Source organism: Mycteria americana, chromosome 9 (assembly GCF_035582795.1).
Source record: "Mycteria americana isolate JAX WOST 10 ecotype Jacksonville Zoo and Gardens chromosome 9, USCA_MyAme_1.0, whole genome shotgun sequence".
In the NCBI taxonomy this organism is placed as follows: domain Eukaryota; kingdom Metazoa; phylum Chordata; class Aves; order Ciconiiformes; family Ciconiidae; genus Mycteria; species Mycteria americana.
This window is the reverse complement of record NC_134373.1, coordinates 3,396,529-3,410,024: the sequence shown is the minus strand read 5'-3', so window position 1 is coordinate 3,410,024 and position 13,496 is coordinate 3,396,529. Positions and strand designations below refer to the sequence as shown.

The 13,496-nt window shown below is 39.7% G+C and overlaps 1 protein-coding gene across 16 annotated transcripts in view; it reads right to left on the bottom strand.

Moving 5' to 3' along the window:
* Positions 1 to 13,496, bottom strand: part of LRRFIP1 (LRR binding FLII interacting protein 1) — a 120,374-nt gene that overhangs the window by 4,671 nt on the left and 102,207 nt on the right. For 10 of the 16 annotated variants that reach the window (XM_075512119.1, XM_075512124.1, XM_075512123.1 and 7 more), the window contains 3 exons: positions 12,948 to 13,040; positions 12,352 to 12,493; positions 2,073 to 10,675 (listed from right to left, as the gene is read on the bottom strand). In XM_075512119.1, coding sequence (XP_075368234.1) covers positions 8,565 to 10,675; positions 12,352 to 12,493; positions 12,948 to 13,040 — 2,346 coding nt within the window. In that variant the 3' untranslated portion in view covers positions 2,073 to 8,564. Of the gene's footprint in view, positions 1 to 460; positions 541 to 1,026; positions 1,145 to 2,072; positions 10,676 to 12,351; positions 12,494 to 12,947; positions 13,041 to 13,496 lie in introns of those variants that run through there. The other 6 variants (XM_075512131.1, XM_075512132.1, XM_075512134.1 and 3 more) reach the window with 3 other exon arrangements.

The following is a 13,496-nucleotide window of genomic DNA, read 5'->3' as shown; positions in this document are numbered from 1 at the left end:
TATTTAATACGCTTCCAGCAACAAAAAAGTACAGTCCATTGACTGAATTTATCTTAGCAAGAGTATTGCTGACATACTCGGGACAAGAGCGAACAGTCAAAATTGAACAGTCTTGTATAAAATCCATATATACTACATCATATGCCAGGAGCCATTTAAAAATTGTCGATAGCTAGGCATAAAATGCATTCTGAAGAGTTCAGTAAATGCTCTCAATATACCTTTGTGTTTGAATGTTTTTCCTTCAGTAAAGATGAGTAATATATTCACTCTTCCCCATATATAAATGAAAGCATTTTAGTCTTTATGACAAGTGCAGTAGCCCTGACGCTCCAACACTCCTGCTTCTTATTTTAAGGGAAAATCGCAGTAATCATGATTTCATTTATCACATAATAAAATACACTTTCTCTTTGCATTCTCACCATGCCTGAACAAACAGAACAAGCCAGAAACTTACATTCTGCTCCAGTGCTGTTATCTCTTGCTCAGACTTTGCTAGTTTAAATTTGAGATCACTGATCTGTCTGTTGGCATCTCCTAAAAGAATTGCAGATTTATCAGAGATGTCAGAACAAGTGTCAACAGTGTCTTTTAACAAGTCTGTCATAAAATTTCCATGCTACAGGAATCTACTTGGGGCAGCGGTAGATTAGCAAATGCTGTCTGCCAAAAAAGTTTCCTTCTACATCAGAGCTGGCAGCTAGCCCCACTCAGTGCCTAGCAGATAGGAGCTATTCCCAGCCTTGCCCGATTCCCTTGTGACCACTCTGAAAGCAGAATTAACCAGGAACTCGAGCCCAGCTCTCCTAGGGAACATAAGGGAGATTTCCAATTGCAGTCTTGTTCAAACAAAGGATAATTGTTCCCTCACTTCTAGTAGAGGCATGTGGCTGGCTCCCAGATTGAAGCTCCCTTAGAACTGAAGGCTCATTTGTACTTAGACCCATGTCGTTATTGTACAGATACATTTTCTCGCTCACATGCGGGACACAAAAGTTCTCTTAAAATCAAAATGTAGCTCACTTTGGAGGTCAATCATGTGCATATCTGTCCCATTTTCCAGAACTTCATCTTCAGACTGTGTATTTTCCACCTTGCCATTCTTTTGCTTTTCTTCCAGTTGTCCCTTTAATTTTTTAACCTGAAGGACACAAAATAATTAGTTATTAAAATCTGTAAGGGAAAATTGTGGCTCAGTACGCAAATCCACTTGAAACTTTTTTTTTTTTTAAAACCCTTAATTCTAAAAAGCCTTAGAAAATAATTTCCCAGACATTCTTTTGGCAAGTGACTCACCAGTTTTTAAGCATCAGTGCTTATGTATGTGTAAGTTCAGGACCAAAAGTAACGAGGGGAAGAAGAATGTTTTATTAGAAAAGCCATAGATGTTCTGTAGGCACATTCACATAAAACATCCTTAAAAACCCGAACTGTGTTTGGCTGTGCATGAAATCTCAAGGTCAAGGATATAGTCCATAAATGAAAGCATAGAGCATCCTGCAGAGAAACAGATCAGCTAAGGTTTTTTTAATAAGCTTTATAACCACTATGGAATATCACAGTACCAGCAATAATTACTTTAATTGCTATTTACCCATCTACTGTAATTCTTCCAGCATTTCTTTATGAATGGCCCACTGGCCACAGATCCAGCAATCAGGAGGGCTTACTCTTGGAGATAAAATTTGCTTCTACAGTTTCTGGACCATATGAGTTTTTCCCTTGGGCTTGGCCAATCTGAAGTATTATTTTTCAGAAATAGTCCTGGGGAAGGTGTTTTAGGTGACTAAGGACACTGAATATGACTGGTTAGCAACACAGAACAGGCACACTGGGTCGTATCTTTCTTGCCCTGTATCCTGAGTTAACACGCAGGAGAAATGTTTCAGAGGAGGAATAAAGTGGCAAGCAACGCAGTAAGTCCTCAGCAAAAGCAACCCAGCACACGTTCTGAAAGGCAATGGCACTGCTGTTCTATGCCTTATGTTAGGGCTACTTTGATTTTTTTAATCTCTACTGTTCTTATCAGAGATTTAGTAAACACACAGCATTTCAGTTTTCCTGTGATTACCTGGTCTAGTAAGGATTCTCGTTCATCAATGAGTTTTTTCAGCCTGTCTGAAAGAGAAAACTGAAAGTTCAGTGCTGATTTGATCGGGCCGCACATTTCAGAGTGCATCTGATATAAGACCAAACCGTTAAGGTTAGCGAAACTAATGATGAAGGTAGTTATGCACGTACCACAGGAAATGAGGCCACAGACAGGGCTGGGAAGGGGCTGCAGCCAGGGGAGGTTATGTCATTCTCACAGAACATGCTTGTCACGGCAGTAGCAGCACCCAGCTGCATGCAAAGAGGCTAATCTTCTACGTTAGGTTAGCATGCAAGAACTCTAGGGTCAAACACAACTGCAACACAAAATCTCACAAATCTTTACAGTTTAACATAATGACAATACTGTAAACACCTATAATCATAGCTAAGCACATTCTCAGCACTTTAAATCTGCACTTCTTTTACTAAACAGCATAGCAATAACATCGTGTGATCTCCAGTATTATGACCAGAAAAAAAAATTTGCCCATTAAATTACTTTCGTTTCAAATGCAGCAGTCTGGTAAAACATTCTTTTCTCTTTAATCCTTCATAGTCAATCCTCCTGGTCAAACATCAAGCAGGCGATGGGCAATACGGACCAACTGTTGTGTTACACTTGAACTTGGAAGTGCTACAGATCAGCACATGGGCGTGCGTGGCATTGATTAATAAAGTACACACTACAGAATGAGACAACTGGAAAAAACAACTAGAAGTAATCAACCAAATCACTTGGGTTTTTTCTTCCCTCTTAAGGGGTGCAAAATGTGAAAGCATTTTAGCAGGTACTGTATGCAACAAATCTTAACTCACAAATTTTCTTATTGCTAAAATTACTTTCTCTCATTAATTAACAACCTTAGTTTGTTCAGGTACACCTCAACAGAAGTACACCAGAACATAGCATTCAAATATTCTTATCAGAAGAGGATATATTGACCTCAGGCAGGGTCTTACTCCACAAGTTTGACGTGTATGTTTATCGCAGTTTTATTTAGCTTGCCTCCCTTGCCAGCAAGCGGTCACCCGTGCAGAACCAAGCCAGTGGATGTTCAGAGCTCAACTCCACATCTAAGGTCTGGCCTGTTAATTAAATGGTTAAAATCCAAAGGTCACTCAAGAAAAAGGTCTTTTTGTAAACTTAAGGAAAGCAATTGACAAATTACAGATAAAAGGCTGGTGGGCTTTTACCAGGTAAATTCTGTTGATAAACTTATGTATTTTTGAAAAGCTTTAAAAAATGCCAACACTGTAGTCCTCATTTGTTGTTAAATCCTGAACAGGCCAAAGCCTTGTGGTTCACCATTTTTCTTGTTAACACACACAGTAAAGGGAATAAAGAGTCTGTATTGAATCAAATCATGGGGAAAACTGAAGTTTTCAAATGAAAGTCCCTCTATGTGGCAGACATGTACAGTCCATTAGCTAGTAATAGTGTGTCACTCCCCTCCTGGGTATACAAGTTCCCATGTACCAACAGTCATTCTAGAGCATGGAATAAAAACCTTTACCTTGGCTTCTGATGCAATACCCAAATAGAGATCTTAAAGTGACATCCCCGTTCAGCAGTTCTATGCATTCACTTTGAACCTCCTCAAGTCCTATTCTTTTTTTTTTTTTAGCCATTTGTAACACACTCAACATTGTTACACCTGAGCATTGACATGGAAAAACAAAACAGAACACAAACAAACAAACCACATTTTTGTAAGCTATCAAGAGTAACAAAAATTTACAAGTATAAACACCTTCAAAATAATAAAACAATTTCACATATCTATATGGAAAGGAAAGGAAGTGTAAGACAGAAATTCTGTAAAAGATGAAAGAAAGAGAAGAAAAATAAAGGTCAATGAAGAAAGCAAGGAGAGCAACCAGTAATAGAAAGGTCAGAGCTATTCAGACTTGGAGACAGGATTGGGAGTCAGAGGTCCGCAGAGATCAAGAAATAAAGTTACTAAGAACGGGGAAGAGAACAAGGACTGATGCAGAAGGAAACCTCTAGGCCACTACAAAATTAGCCCAAACTTACTGACTCCAAAGGGGCCAAATAATCCACCTTGATCCTGAAAATAACTTCAGTCATGCACACAGCTAAGTAACTTTTATTAGCACAAGCAGTGCTGCGGGGTGAAACATGCCTGCCTGAAGAAAAGATACCTCCTCCAGTTTCCAGTAAGGAAGCACATCAGCTTCTCCCAACCCCGTTCCCTGCAAAAGGGATGTTAGCATTTTGGGATGAACCTTGAAATCCAGTCTCACCATCAGTTCTCTCTTCCCTCATTACGGACATCCGTGCACCCCACTGGGACAGATGACATGCTGGCAGCAGGATTTACAAGACCACAGAAGAAATTAGTTCGCTAAAATTGCCATACATGTAGAAAAGTTTTCTGCAGGTACAGATGAAGGTCTCCTAGGTTTCACTTATCTTAAAACCCCACACTAATACCGAAAACTTACTTTAGCTTTAACAGTTATCTCTGCAGAGCCACCTTATTTTTGCATTTAGGAGACGTTTTTCCAACAAATCAAGGATCTGAGGACCTCTAGAACTATGAGCAGAAAAGAGCAATCTACTGAACTAGCACATGAAGCAGCTAATTACAATTCTTATCTGTAAAAGTAATTTTCCTTATTTCACGTACAAAGGTACTACAATGAATAGAGCGTGGCATTCATCTCACTTAAATTTAACTTTGGTAACATGATTCCCATGCTACTCACTGCACCAATTCACGGCTTACGTACGCAAAGGAGCTTAACAGAGGGCTGATGCGAGGAGCTGGGCCCTGGGAAGGCCTGGGAGAGAGCAGGGCAGACAGGGGTGGTGGTGGTTACCAGTGTCTTCTGCTATTGCGCAGGCCTGTTTGTAAGTCAAAGGACTATTCTCATGACCTTGGTAATGCAGTCCACTCAAGGTATCGCTAATTAGGGTGCTGTTCAGTGGCACAGTTGACCTAACATCCCCTAATCAGCCACAGATCCTTGATGTCTCATCCTACTTGGAGAGGAGCACGGGGTGGGAAGCAGCTGGTTTTAACCTGAATGATTTGTGTGATGTGTGGCCCAGCAAGTAATTAATACTGATGCAAATGAGAGGGGTAAACTGTACTTGGAGGGTGGGAAGGCATCCCATGAAATCACACCAGCAGCCCTAAGCAGCTATTCAGAACAGTTTGCAAGAACCCAACTCTCAGATCAACAGCAGGTTGGGCAATACTCCTTCTCCAGATCTGTCTATTTTGGATAATGAGAAAACAACAACCACCACAACAAATATTGAGAAACGCCTTCCTCTCTTTCTCTGAAGAGGGATACTGCTGGGGACAGGCTGTTGGGACAGTGAATAAGCATAGGATTTAGAAGACACCAGCTTGCAATACTGATTTTGAGGGGGACAAGAGGACTGTTCTTTTCCGTAATAAAGGAAATATTGACCAAGGCCTTTCACTATTACTTGCTGAATAAGGGGAAAAAAAAAAGTTTCTTCAGCTATTGCTTTTGAAAGCATTTCAGGCTAGCTCTGAGTTCACAGTAATGCACAAACCTGGGCTACAGGCTACATGTGCCACTAGGTATTGAACAGAAAACCCAGCGAGCATTTGGAGCTAGGGAGCTATTCTGAAAGACAAAAGTCTTACGCACGCAGAGCGGTGCTCACTGCAGCACACATCAGCAAACTGTCTCCTGCTCAAAACAAAATGGGCAAAGAATAGCGGAAAATATGAATCTTGATGTTAGTTCATCTCATGATTTCTTGGTTTCACATTAGGCTTCATGAAAAGACTGATTTTGGTATTTTGCTGTCTTTGAAAGTCAAAACCAGTGAAAGGGACAATCTAGATCTTATTTTGTGTCTGTTAGATATCGCAGGGAAAATGCCAAAAACGGTTTTCAATTGTGTAACTTTATAAAAGATGGATTTTCTAGGGAATTCCTCCTGAGACACTGTCCCCCCCCTCTCTCTTATGGCACACATTTCACTCAAATGCTAGCTGGCATATAATATTTAAATTATTACATTTGGACTAGCAGTTCCCTTTATCTTCAAGACGATTTATGCCTCGATGTGCATACACTCAAGCAAACACCAAAGAGGTAAAGAACACCATGACCTTCTCCTCCATGGTACTTGCCCAATTCCAGAAGTCAGAGACCAGCTGCCCACAAAGGTACCACACAGCTCATGTTCAAGAATGGATTTATAGTACACCAGCTATTCTTCATTGCCTGTCCATGTTCCTGCTCCTACCCTAGTTTCACCGAGAGCTGGCCAGTTACTGCGGGGTAAAAGCTGGTACGTGGACACTTAGTTAAGACTAGAGTTGTTATTATTTCTCCTTCTGTGACTTAGCTTTAAAAAGGACTTCTCTTACAGATGCTTTGTTTTCTGAAGTGAAAAAGCTAGTTAAAAACAGCTCACCATTAATTCCCTCAACCATCCAGAAGGATTTATATTATAAACAAACTCATACGAAAAATACAGGAAATGCTGGCATGTGCTAATTTAACTCAGAGTTGCTTATAGATCTATCCACAAGTATATGTGAAGCCTGACAAGCACATTTAATTATATATTTAAGTGTATTTAACATTTAAATATAAATACATTTAAAGTACTTTCAACATTAAACCATATATTACAGTTGCGAGTATAGCAGAGACAAATCTTTAAATAAACACTGCTACGTAGGAGGAAGAGATGCTTTTAAGATCTATGACTTTCTAGATTAGCATTTAGTGTAAACCCTTAAGAAGAACAACTGCTAATACTTACAGAAACCATACTGGAACTGTTGTAAGTTGGAGAGAAGCCATATGAAAAGAGTTACAGGTTTACAGTTACGGGTGCCATCACATATTAAAGGTCCTCAAACACCAAGGCTGCCCATTCCTAGTAAGATAGCTCTTCTAGCTACATAGCACAATGCAATACATTTAATGAAGAAAGCTGCAGAAAAGTGTTTCTGAAATTATATAGTTTAAATAAATATTTATGCAGGTTTATAAACAGTGCACTGGACAGGCAATTTAAAGTATAAAATATGTTTATTTCAATTATATACAGCTCAGTACATTTTGATATACATCTTGAAATTTTGCAGTCTGTTTGTGCTCCATCAACTTTGTAACATCAACACAAATACAGCCTTCCATAGCCCCCCCACCCTGACTCCTCAACTTGCATTCCCCTGGGACGTTCATTGCTTAAAACAACTGTACGTGAGTTTTTAATTATGCAAAACATGCTCTTCCTCCCAAGCACTAGCAAAGATGCAAGAAGAAATATACCAATGGTGTCAAAGTGGCTCATTTATGCCAGCAATTCAAAGCAATCCAGCTTTTCAAAGAGGCATGGGGGCTAGTATACAGAACAACAATCATCTATGGACTGGTATCCAACAAGAATTAAGACATGCAAAGTTATCTTCTTTCCAGAAAGGAAGAGGAAAGAATTTTCCAGAGATAAAAACATTCCTTCAGAATCATAGTTTGCAAAAAATATAATGCAGTAAGGAAATGCAATTTTAAACAAAAATCTTCTTGGAAAAATAGATATTTTATATATTCATAACTAGACAGTACTTGATAGCAAACCTAAGCACACATTACAGTGTGTATTGACACTTTCTTTAGAAAAAATAAAAAAACCACGTGAGACATGGTGTAAAAGGCCTATTATGGTGCAAAGTGCCTAGATGAAGTAAACGTATATATTATTCCTTTCAGCAAACTAAGGCCTGTATGTTCCTCTTTCTTCAAACTGTATATTGTTCTTCCAAAGTGTTTAGACTAAGCAGATTCAGTGATCTAACTATATTTTGGAATATGACCATATTAGAAATACAAAGTGGAATGAGAGTATCTTTTTTTTTTTCCATAGTAAAAAAATAAATTGGTTCCTAGGCTTTAATCATTCAGAAAGAAGTTTCAACATCAGATCAGCATTGCCGATCGACTGAGTTCCTTCATGAAGTATGAACAGTACGTTCAACAGTACTGCAGGTCTAATGCACGTAAGTACACGTAAGTACGGCATGAGTTCAAAGGTCCAATGCACATAAGTAAATTCAAGACATCTCTCTATTCAAGACAGGCTAGAAAAAAAAAGAATTTCATATAGAAATTCCTCAGTAGCAGTTATCCACACTAAAAGTACTTTAATTGCAAGATAGTCTGAATAGCTGATTTGTGAAGCTTGCTCTTTTGGTGATAAACTTTAAACCTGAGACACAGCAAAACCAAACCCACGCACGATTTCTTGTGCCTAGGTACGTCAGTGAATAACTGAATACTTGCATCATTACCGCTTACATAACATTGTATTATGATGAGAGTTACCTATAAAGAAAAAACCCCTTAAGAGTATTCCTAAGGTCTGATGTACTGTGCAAAGTGCATGCTTCTGTACTGGGATGGATCAAATGGCATGTAACTCGCCTAGTCTTGAGATTCTCAACTTACGATATTGTACAGTCATCTCTGGATTTACCCTTACCCCTTCTACCACCCTGCAAATCCTCCTTGTTTTCATCCCTGTTATTGCCAGCACTTGCCAAATCCTGTTCCAAAACATTTTCATCTGGTATTTTTTCCACTTCATTAGAATCTGATGCTTTGATTTCATCTTCCATCACATCAGTCTTCTCATCAGTTTTCCATGATGCTTCCTCTTGCAAGCACCCTGTTTCTTCAGGCTCATCTCCTTTTTTATGCTGCAAGCTGCCATCTTCAGTCAAGGCGTCTTCGGTTTCTATTTTGTCTGTTCTTTCTCCGGCTTCGTCTGTTTGGGGAGTTTTTCCGACAGCACCATTCGCTTTATCACCCTCTCCTTTCTGTGTATCAGCTTTCTCTCCATCACATTTTTCATCAGTTTCTGCTGTCTGTTTTGACTCCTCATCAAAATCAAATGCATCACTATCATCTTCCAGTCTTTCCTCTGCGTCACTCTCCAATTTAACTTGTTCACTAACATTTTCATCCTGCTCAGCCTTCTGCGCAAGGGAATTATTCGCACCTTCCTCAGAAGCAAATCCACCACCATGGGGGTCTGCAAGCTCTAACTCTTTCTCATTTTCTTTCAGTGTTTCTTTATCAACTTTGTTTTCAGTAGTCACACTAACATCTGCAGTTGACTCCTCTTCAGATTCACCTTCCTCTTGTTTAACTACATTCTGCGCTTCCCCTTCTAAGGGAATATTTTTCTCTCCCACTGTCTCACCTGTTGTTTCTTCACTACACTGAACTGTTTGACCTTCTGCCTTTGGCTTTGAATCTTCTACCCATTCTGTCCTACTTTCCTTTCCTTTCCCAGACTCATTCTCTATTTCCAATTCTGACTCCTGAATTTTGTCATCTAAAAGACTTGGGTCTAAACCGGTTTCCTGAGTCGTCACCTCTTTCACAACATCCGTGCCTGGCTCTGCCTGCTGCAGCACACTTCCTTTTACCTCAGTAATACAGCCTACAGCCTCCACAGATGCCTCACCTTGCTCGCCTGTTTCTGCAGAATCTGAATGCATCTCCAACTCTTCTATTAATACTTCCTTCTGTCCGTCCTTCTCAGCCGTAGCATTTTCAAGTTCAGTTTTATCTTGCTGATTTTGTTCCTCTGATGATGCTGAAGGACTGTCCTCTGAAGAAACTGGTTGGATCGATGCCTGATCTCCTCCACCTTCCTTTTCACTTGTATCTGCTGGGACATCACTTTCACATGACTCCCTCCCCTCCAAACCCACAGACTCTTTTTCCATTGTCTGACCCTGAACTGCATTCCCAACATCATTTTCTTCTTCAGCTCTATCACCTCCTGTTTTATCAATTCTTCCATCAGTGCAGTCTTTGCTTTCAACAAGCTTTTCCTCCAAGACATTTGTAACCTCCTTTTCAGCACTTTCTTCTGCGTGCTGGAGTCCCTCAGCGTGACTCTCCACATCTACCTCTTCACTAAGCGAGCCTGCTACCCTAACCTCTGGTAGCCCTGCCTGGTTAGAAACCAACTCACAGCTCTCACTTGTAATGTCGGCTTCCTGATCCATTTCATTATCACTCAGGGCATGGCTAGTTTTAAGATCCTCTCGTTCTTCCTGTTCGGGTGCAGCTTTTTCCAGTTCATGCTCTGTACCCAAGACACTAGGCATTTCCTGAGGAGTCTCAAAAATCTGATGACCTTGCAGAGAGCCCACCTCCAAGTTCTGATTTGTCCTTGTGCTTAAGTCATGGTGTTCAGCCTCCGTACTAACAGGCTGTTGGACTGCTGTGCCTGTGGACTCTGTCTCCTTTCTCAAATCATCTGTGTCACTATCATCGTTTGAAGAAGCACCCCCTGGTACATGTTCTGTAAGGTTCTGAATTTGTTCTGTAAACCTACTATCTGGTAACATCACTGTTGACAGGCCATCACGTTCTTCAACCATTTTTTCTGCCTTTGCATTTTCATCAGCATGCAATGTCTGTACTTCCTGCTCCTCAGACTCCTCTTTGTGTTCCTCATGCTCAGAATTCTGCAAGATTTCTCTTTTCCCCATATCCTCCAAAATCTCATTTTTCATGTCCACTTCATTGGCTTTGCCTAAAAGACCATTGAGAAAGTTGAAGGGACCACACCATAGCACTTACCTCCCCACTTAAAACCCGAAAGAGAATGAATCAAAGAATAGGTTAATAAAAGATCAGCTTTTGCCAATTACGTGGGGCAAAGCAGCAATTGAATTAGTAAGGGTTTGGGGTTTTCGACCAGTGAAATTCACCACCGCCCTCTCAAAGCAAGAAGTCTCTGGTGCTGGCTTGTGGTTTTGTAAAGTAAAAGATTTACGCTCTTGGCTGTGCGAGTTACAGCTTTTGTAGATGAGAACAACTGTTTCAAGCAGTGCAATTTAACAGTAATACTTGCAGAGGTAACACTAACAGTAATAATTATTTTTTCTCAGCAATATTCTCTACAACTTTAACCCTAACACCACTCTATGCATGCAAGAGTGTGTGTCTGATGCCATTATAATGAAGTAATCAAGGATTATTCAGTAATATTTTACTTGTAAGTATCATAAACAGGCATCATCAGTGTATGAGACAAACACTGAATGTAAAATCTGATTGGCAAGCAAATGGTTCAGCTGTTTAACATTACCAACACAGATCAGAGCTCAGGTACTTAGTGCCCCTTACAGCCACTTCATCCACCCAAAGGGATGGGGATTTCTGTGGTTTTGGGGTTTTTTTTTGTAACAGTTTTTCTCCAACTTCTATTTAGAAGCAACAGGTATTAGAACAACAGTGTTCGTAGTTTCAACGGTTAGCTTTTGGGTCTATGTTGTACCTAGGTCCAAAAAATTAAAAAATAAAAAAATAAATTAAAAAACCCCAACAGTATAAGGAGAGACAGAAAACATATTACATTTAAAAATACACCCTTACCTTGCTTTTGGTGTTCCAGATTGTTTCCACACAAAAACTCAGTGAGGAAAAAGCAGCCAACAGCTAAAAGCAAGATAACTTGCTCTTGCAACAGTTGGCTGCCTGTTGCTATTTATTAGTATGTTCATTTAGAACAAAAACAGGAGGAAAAAAAATTATCTATTATTTCCTTTCCTTCCACTAGTATAAAAGTTCTCTGAGTAGCCGTTCATCACAAGTGCATAAGAACAATGTTTTTGCCAACCAGATTTCTCCTTCCTAACACTATCCATCTCAGAGTCATATTCTTTGAATTTAACAGCGTTAATCCTGTTATAACAAGTAAAAATGTTGAAGTGTTAATATTAACTGCTCAATAGTACTAGATACCAAGAACAACGAATTCAGACATTAGTGTGTTTTAACAGCGCCCAGCACTGTTGTTCAGCGGACAAACCAACATACAAGTTCTTTGTAGGAAACTAAAATGCTTTTTTTCCTGATTCTTTAGGATATGTGCTGAAAAATATTGAACAACAGGAGGATTATTCTGGGACAATTTTCAAATTCAGGGTTTAAATAGTAATCTGAATGATTGCTACTTATCTGTAATGTAATATTTGTATTCTCGTCCTTTGTCGCCTTGAATGGGAAATGAAGTCTGCCTTTGCAGGAAACTGCACAACATACTTGAAGTGATAATAAATATTAAGCAGAAAAATGCATAGGAAGTGATTCGACAAGTAGCATGCTGCGTGATGTGTTAATTTTCCCACTAACAAATGCCCAAACTCCAAGCAAAGATGAATGAATGGACAGACAGAAAGATATGAAAGGATATTCAGCACTTACCTAGCATCCCATCCCCTCCTGTCTTTAATGCCTGAGTTGTGCCTGGAACAGTTTTGGAAGAATCCAAGTGTCCTTCGTTATCAAGAATGTCCGATGTCTCCCCATTGGTGGCTATGTCAGAGTCTGGGATTATTCCATGTTTCTGTGGAGAAGCAAAAGCAATGCTTTAGAGCCTGCTGCTCAGAAACGGGAGGATCGTTCAGGTGTTCTTGTCCTTGATAGTCTGAATAAACAATTGCTTCAGTCGTTCCATTAAACATGGCTAGAAGTTGGAAAAGAGCACAGAATATTACAGTTCTCAGTTTGTTGGGGGTTTTTTTATTTTTTTTTTTTTTAAACATAAATCTGCTGCATAAAATGTTCCTCAGATAAGCATCTCCTACAAAAGCAACTACTTAATACTACAGTCTATACCGAGGGCTCACAGTCAATATTAGGGGGAAGGACTTTTATACAGGAAATTCCTGAAATGGCAACTTAAAGCCAACATGAAAACGGAGTACTTGCTGCTGAGCTAGATTAAAATTTTCTGCAAAAATGTACAGGAGGAAAAGGTCAGCAGTTGAATATAAGTTTCTTTTATTCCTCTTGCATACCTTCAGTTGCTCCTTCAGCACAACCACTTCATCTCTAAGGTCATCCCGCTCACTCCTTATGGAATCAAAGAAATCTTTCTGCCTCTCTAATGCCTGAGTTCCCAACACAGACAGAGGGCGAGGAGATGTGAAGAAAGGAAGGGAGACAAGTAAAGACCATGAAAAGCAAGTGTAAACAAGAATGAGTAGATTTAAGATATTCAGAGATTCATGGAAGTGGCATGTATGAAAAAGGTAAAGTTTACAGATTAAAGGACCAAGTTTACATACACACAGATAAACTTCAAATCCAAGAAACGCACAGCTTATTCAATAACCAGGAATTCCTGCTAAAGACATTCAGGGCCCAATCCTTCACTAGGGATCCTTCAAATGAGGATCCACTTTTCATTCTTATCTGCTAGACAAGTTCATTCATATCCATATTACTTCAACATGCACATTGAAGACATAGCGCCATGCCCATGTGTTAACAGAAGGGCATGAAAGCAGGCCCAGCAGATATTAATAGTCTTTTTGTTCCATGGGTTACCATGGCGGGTGCAGTAC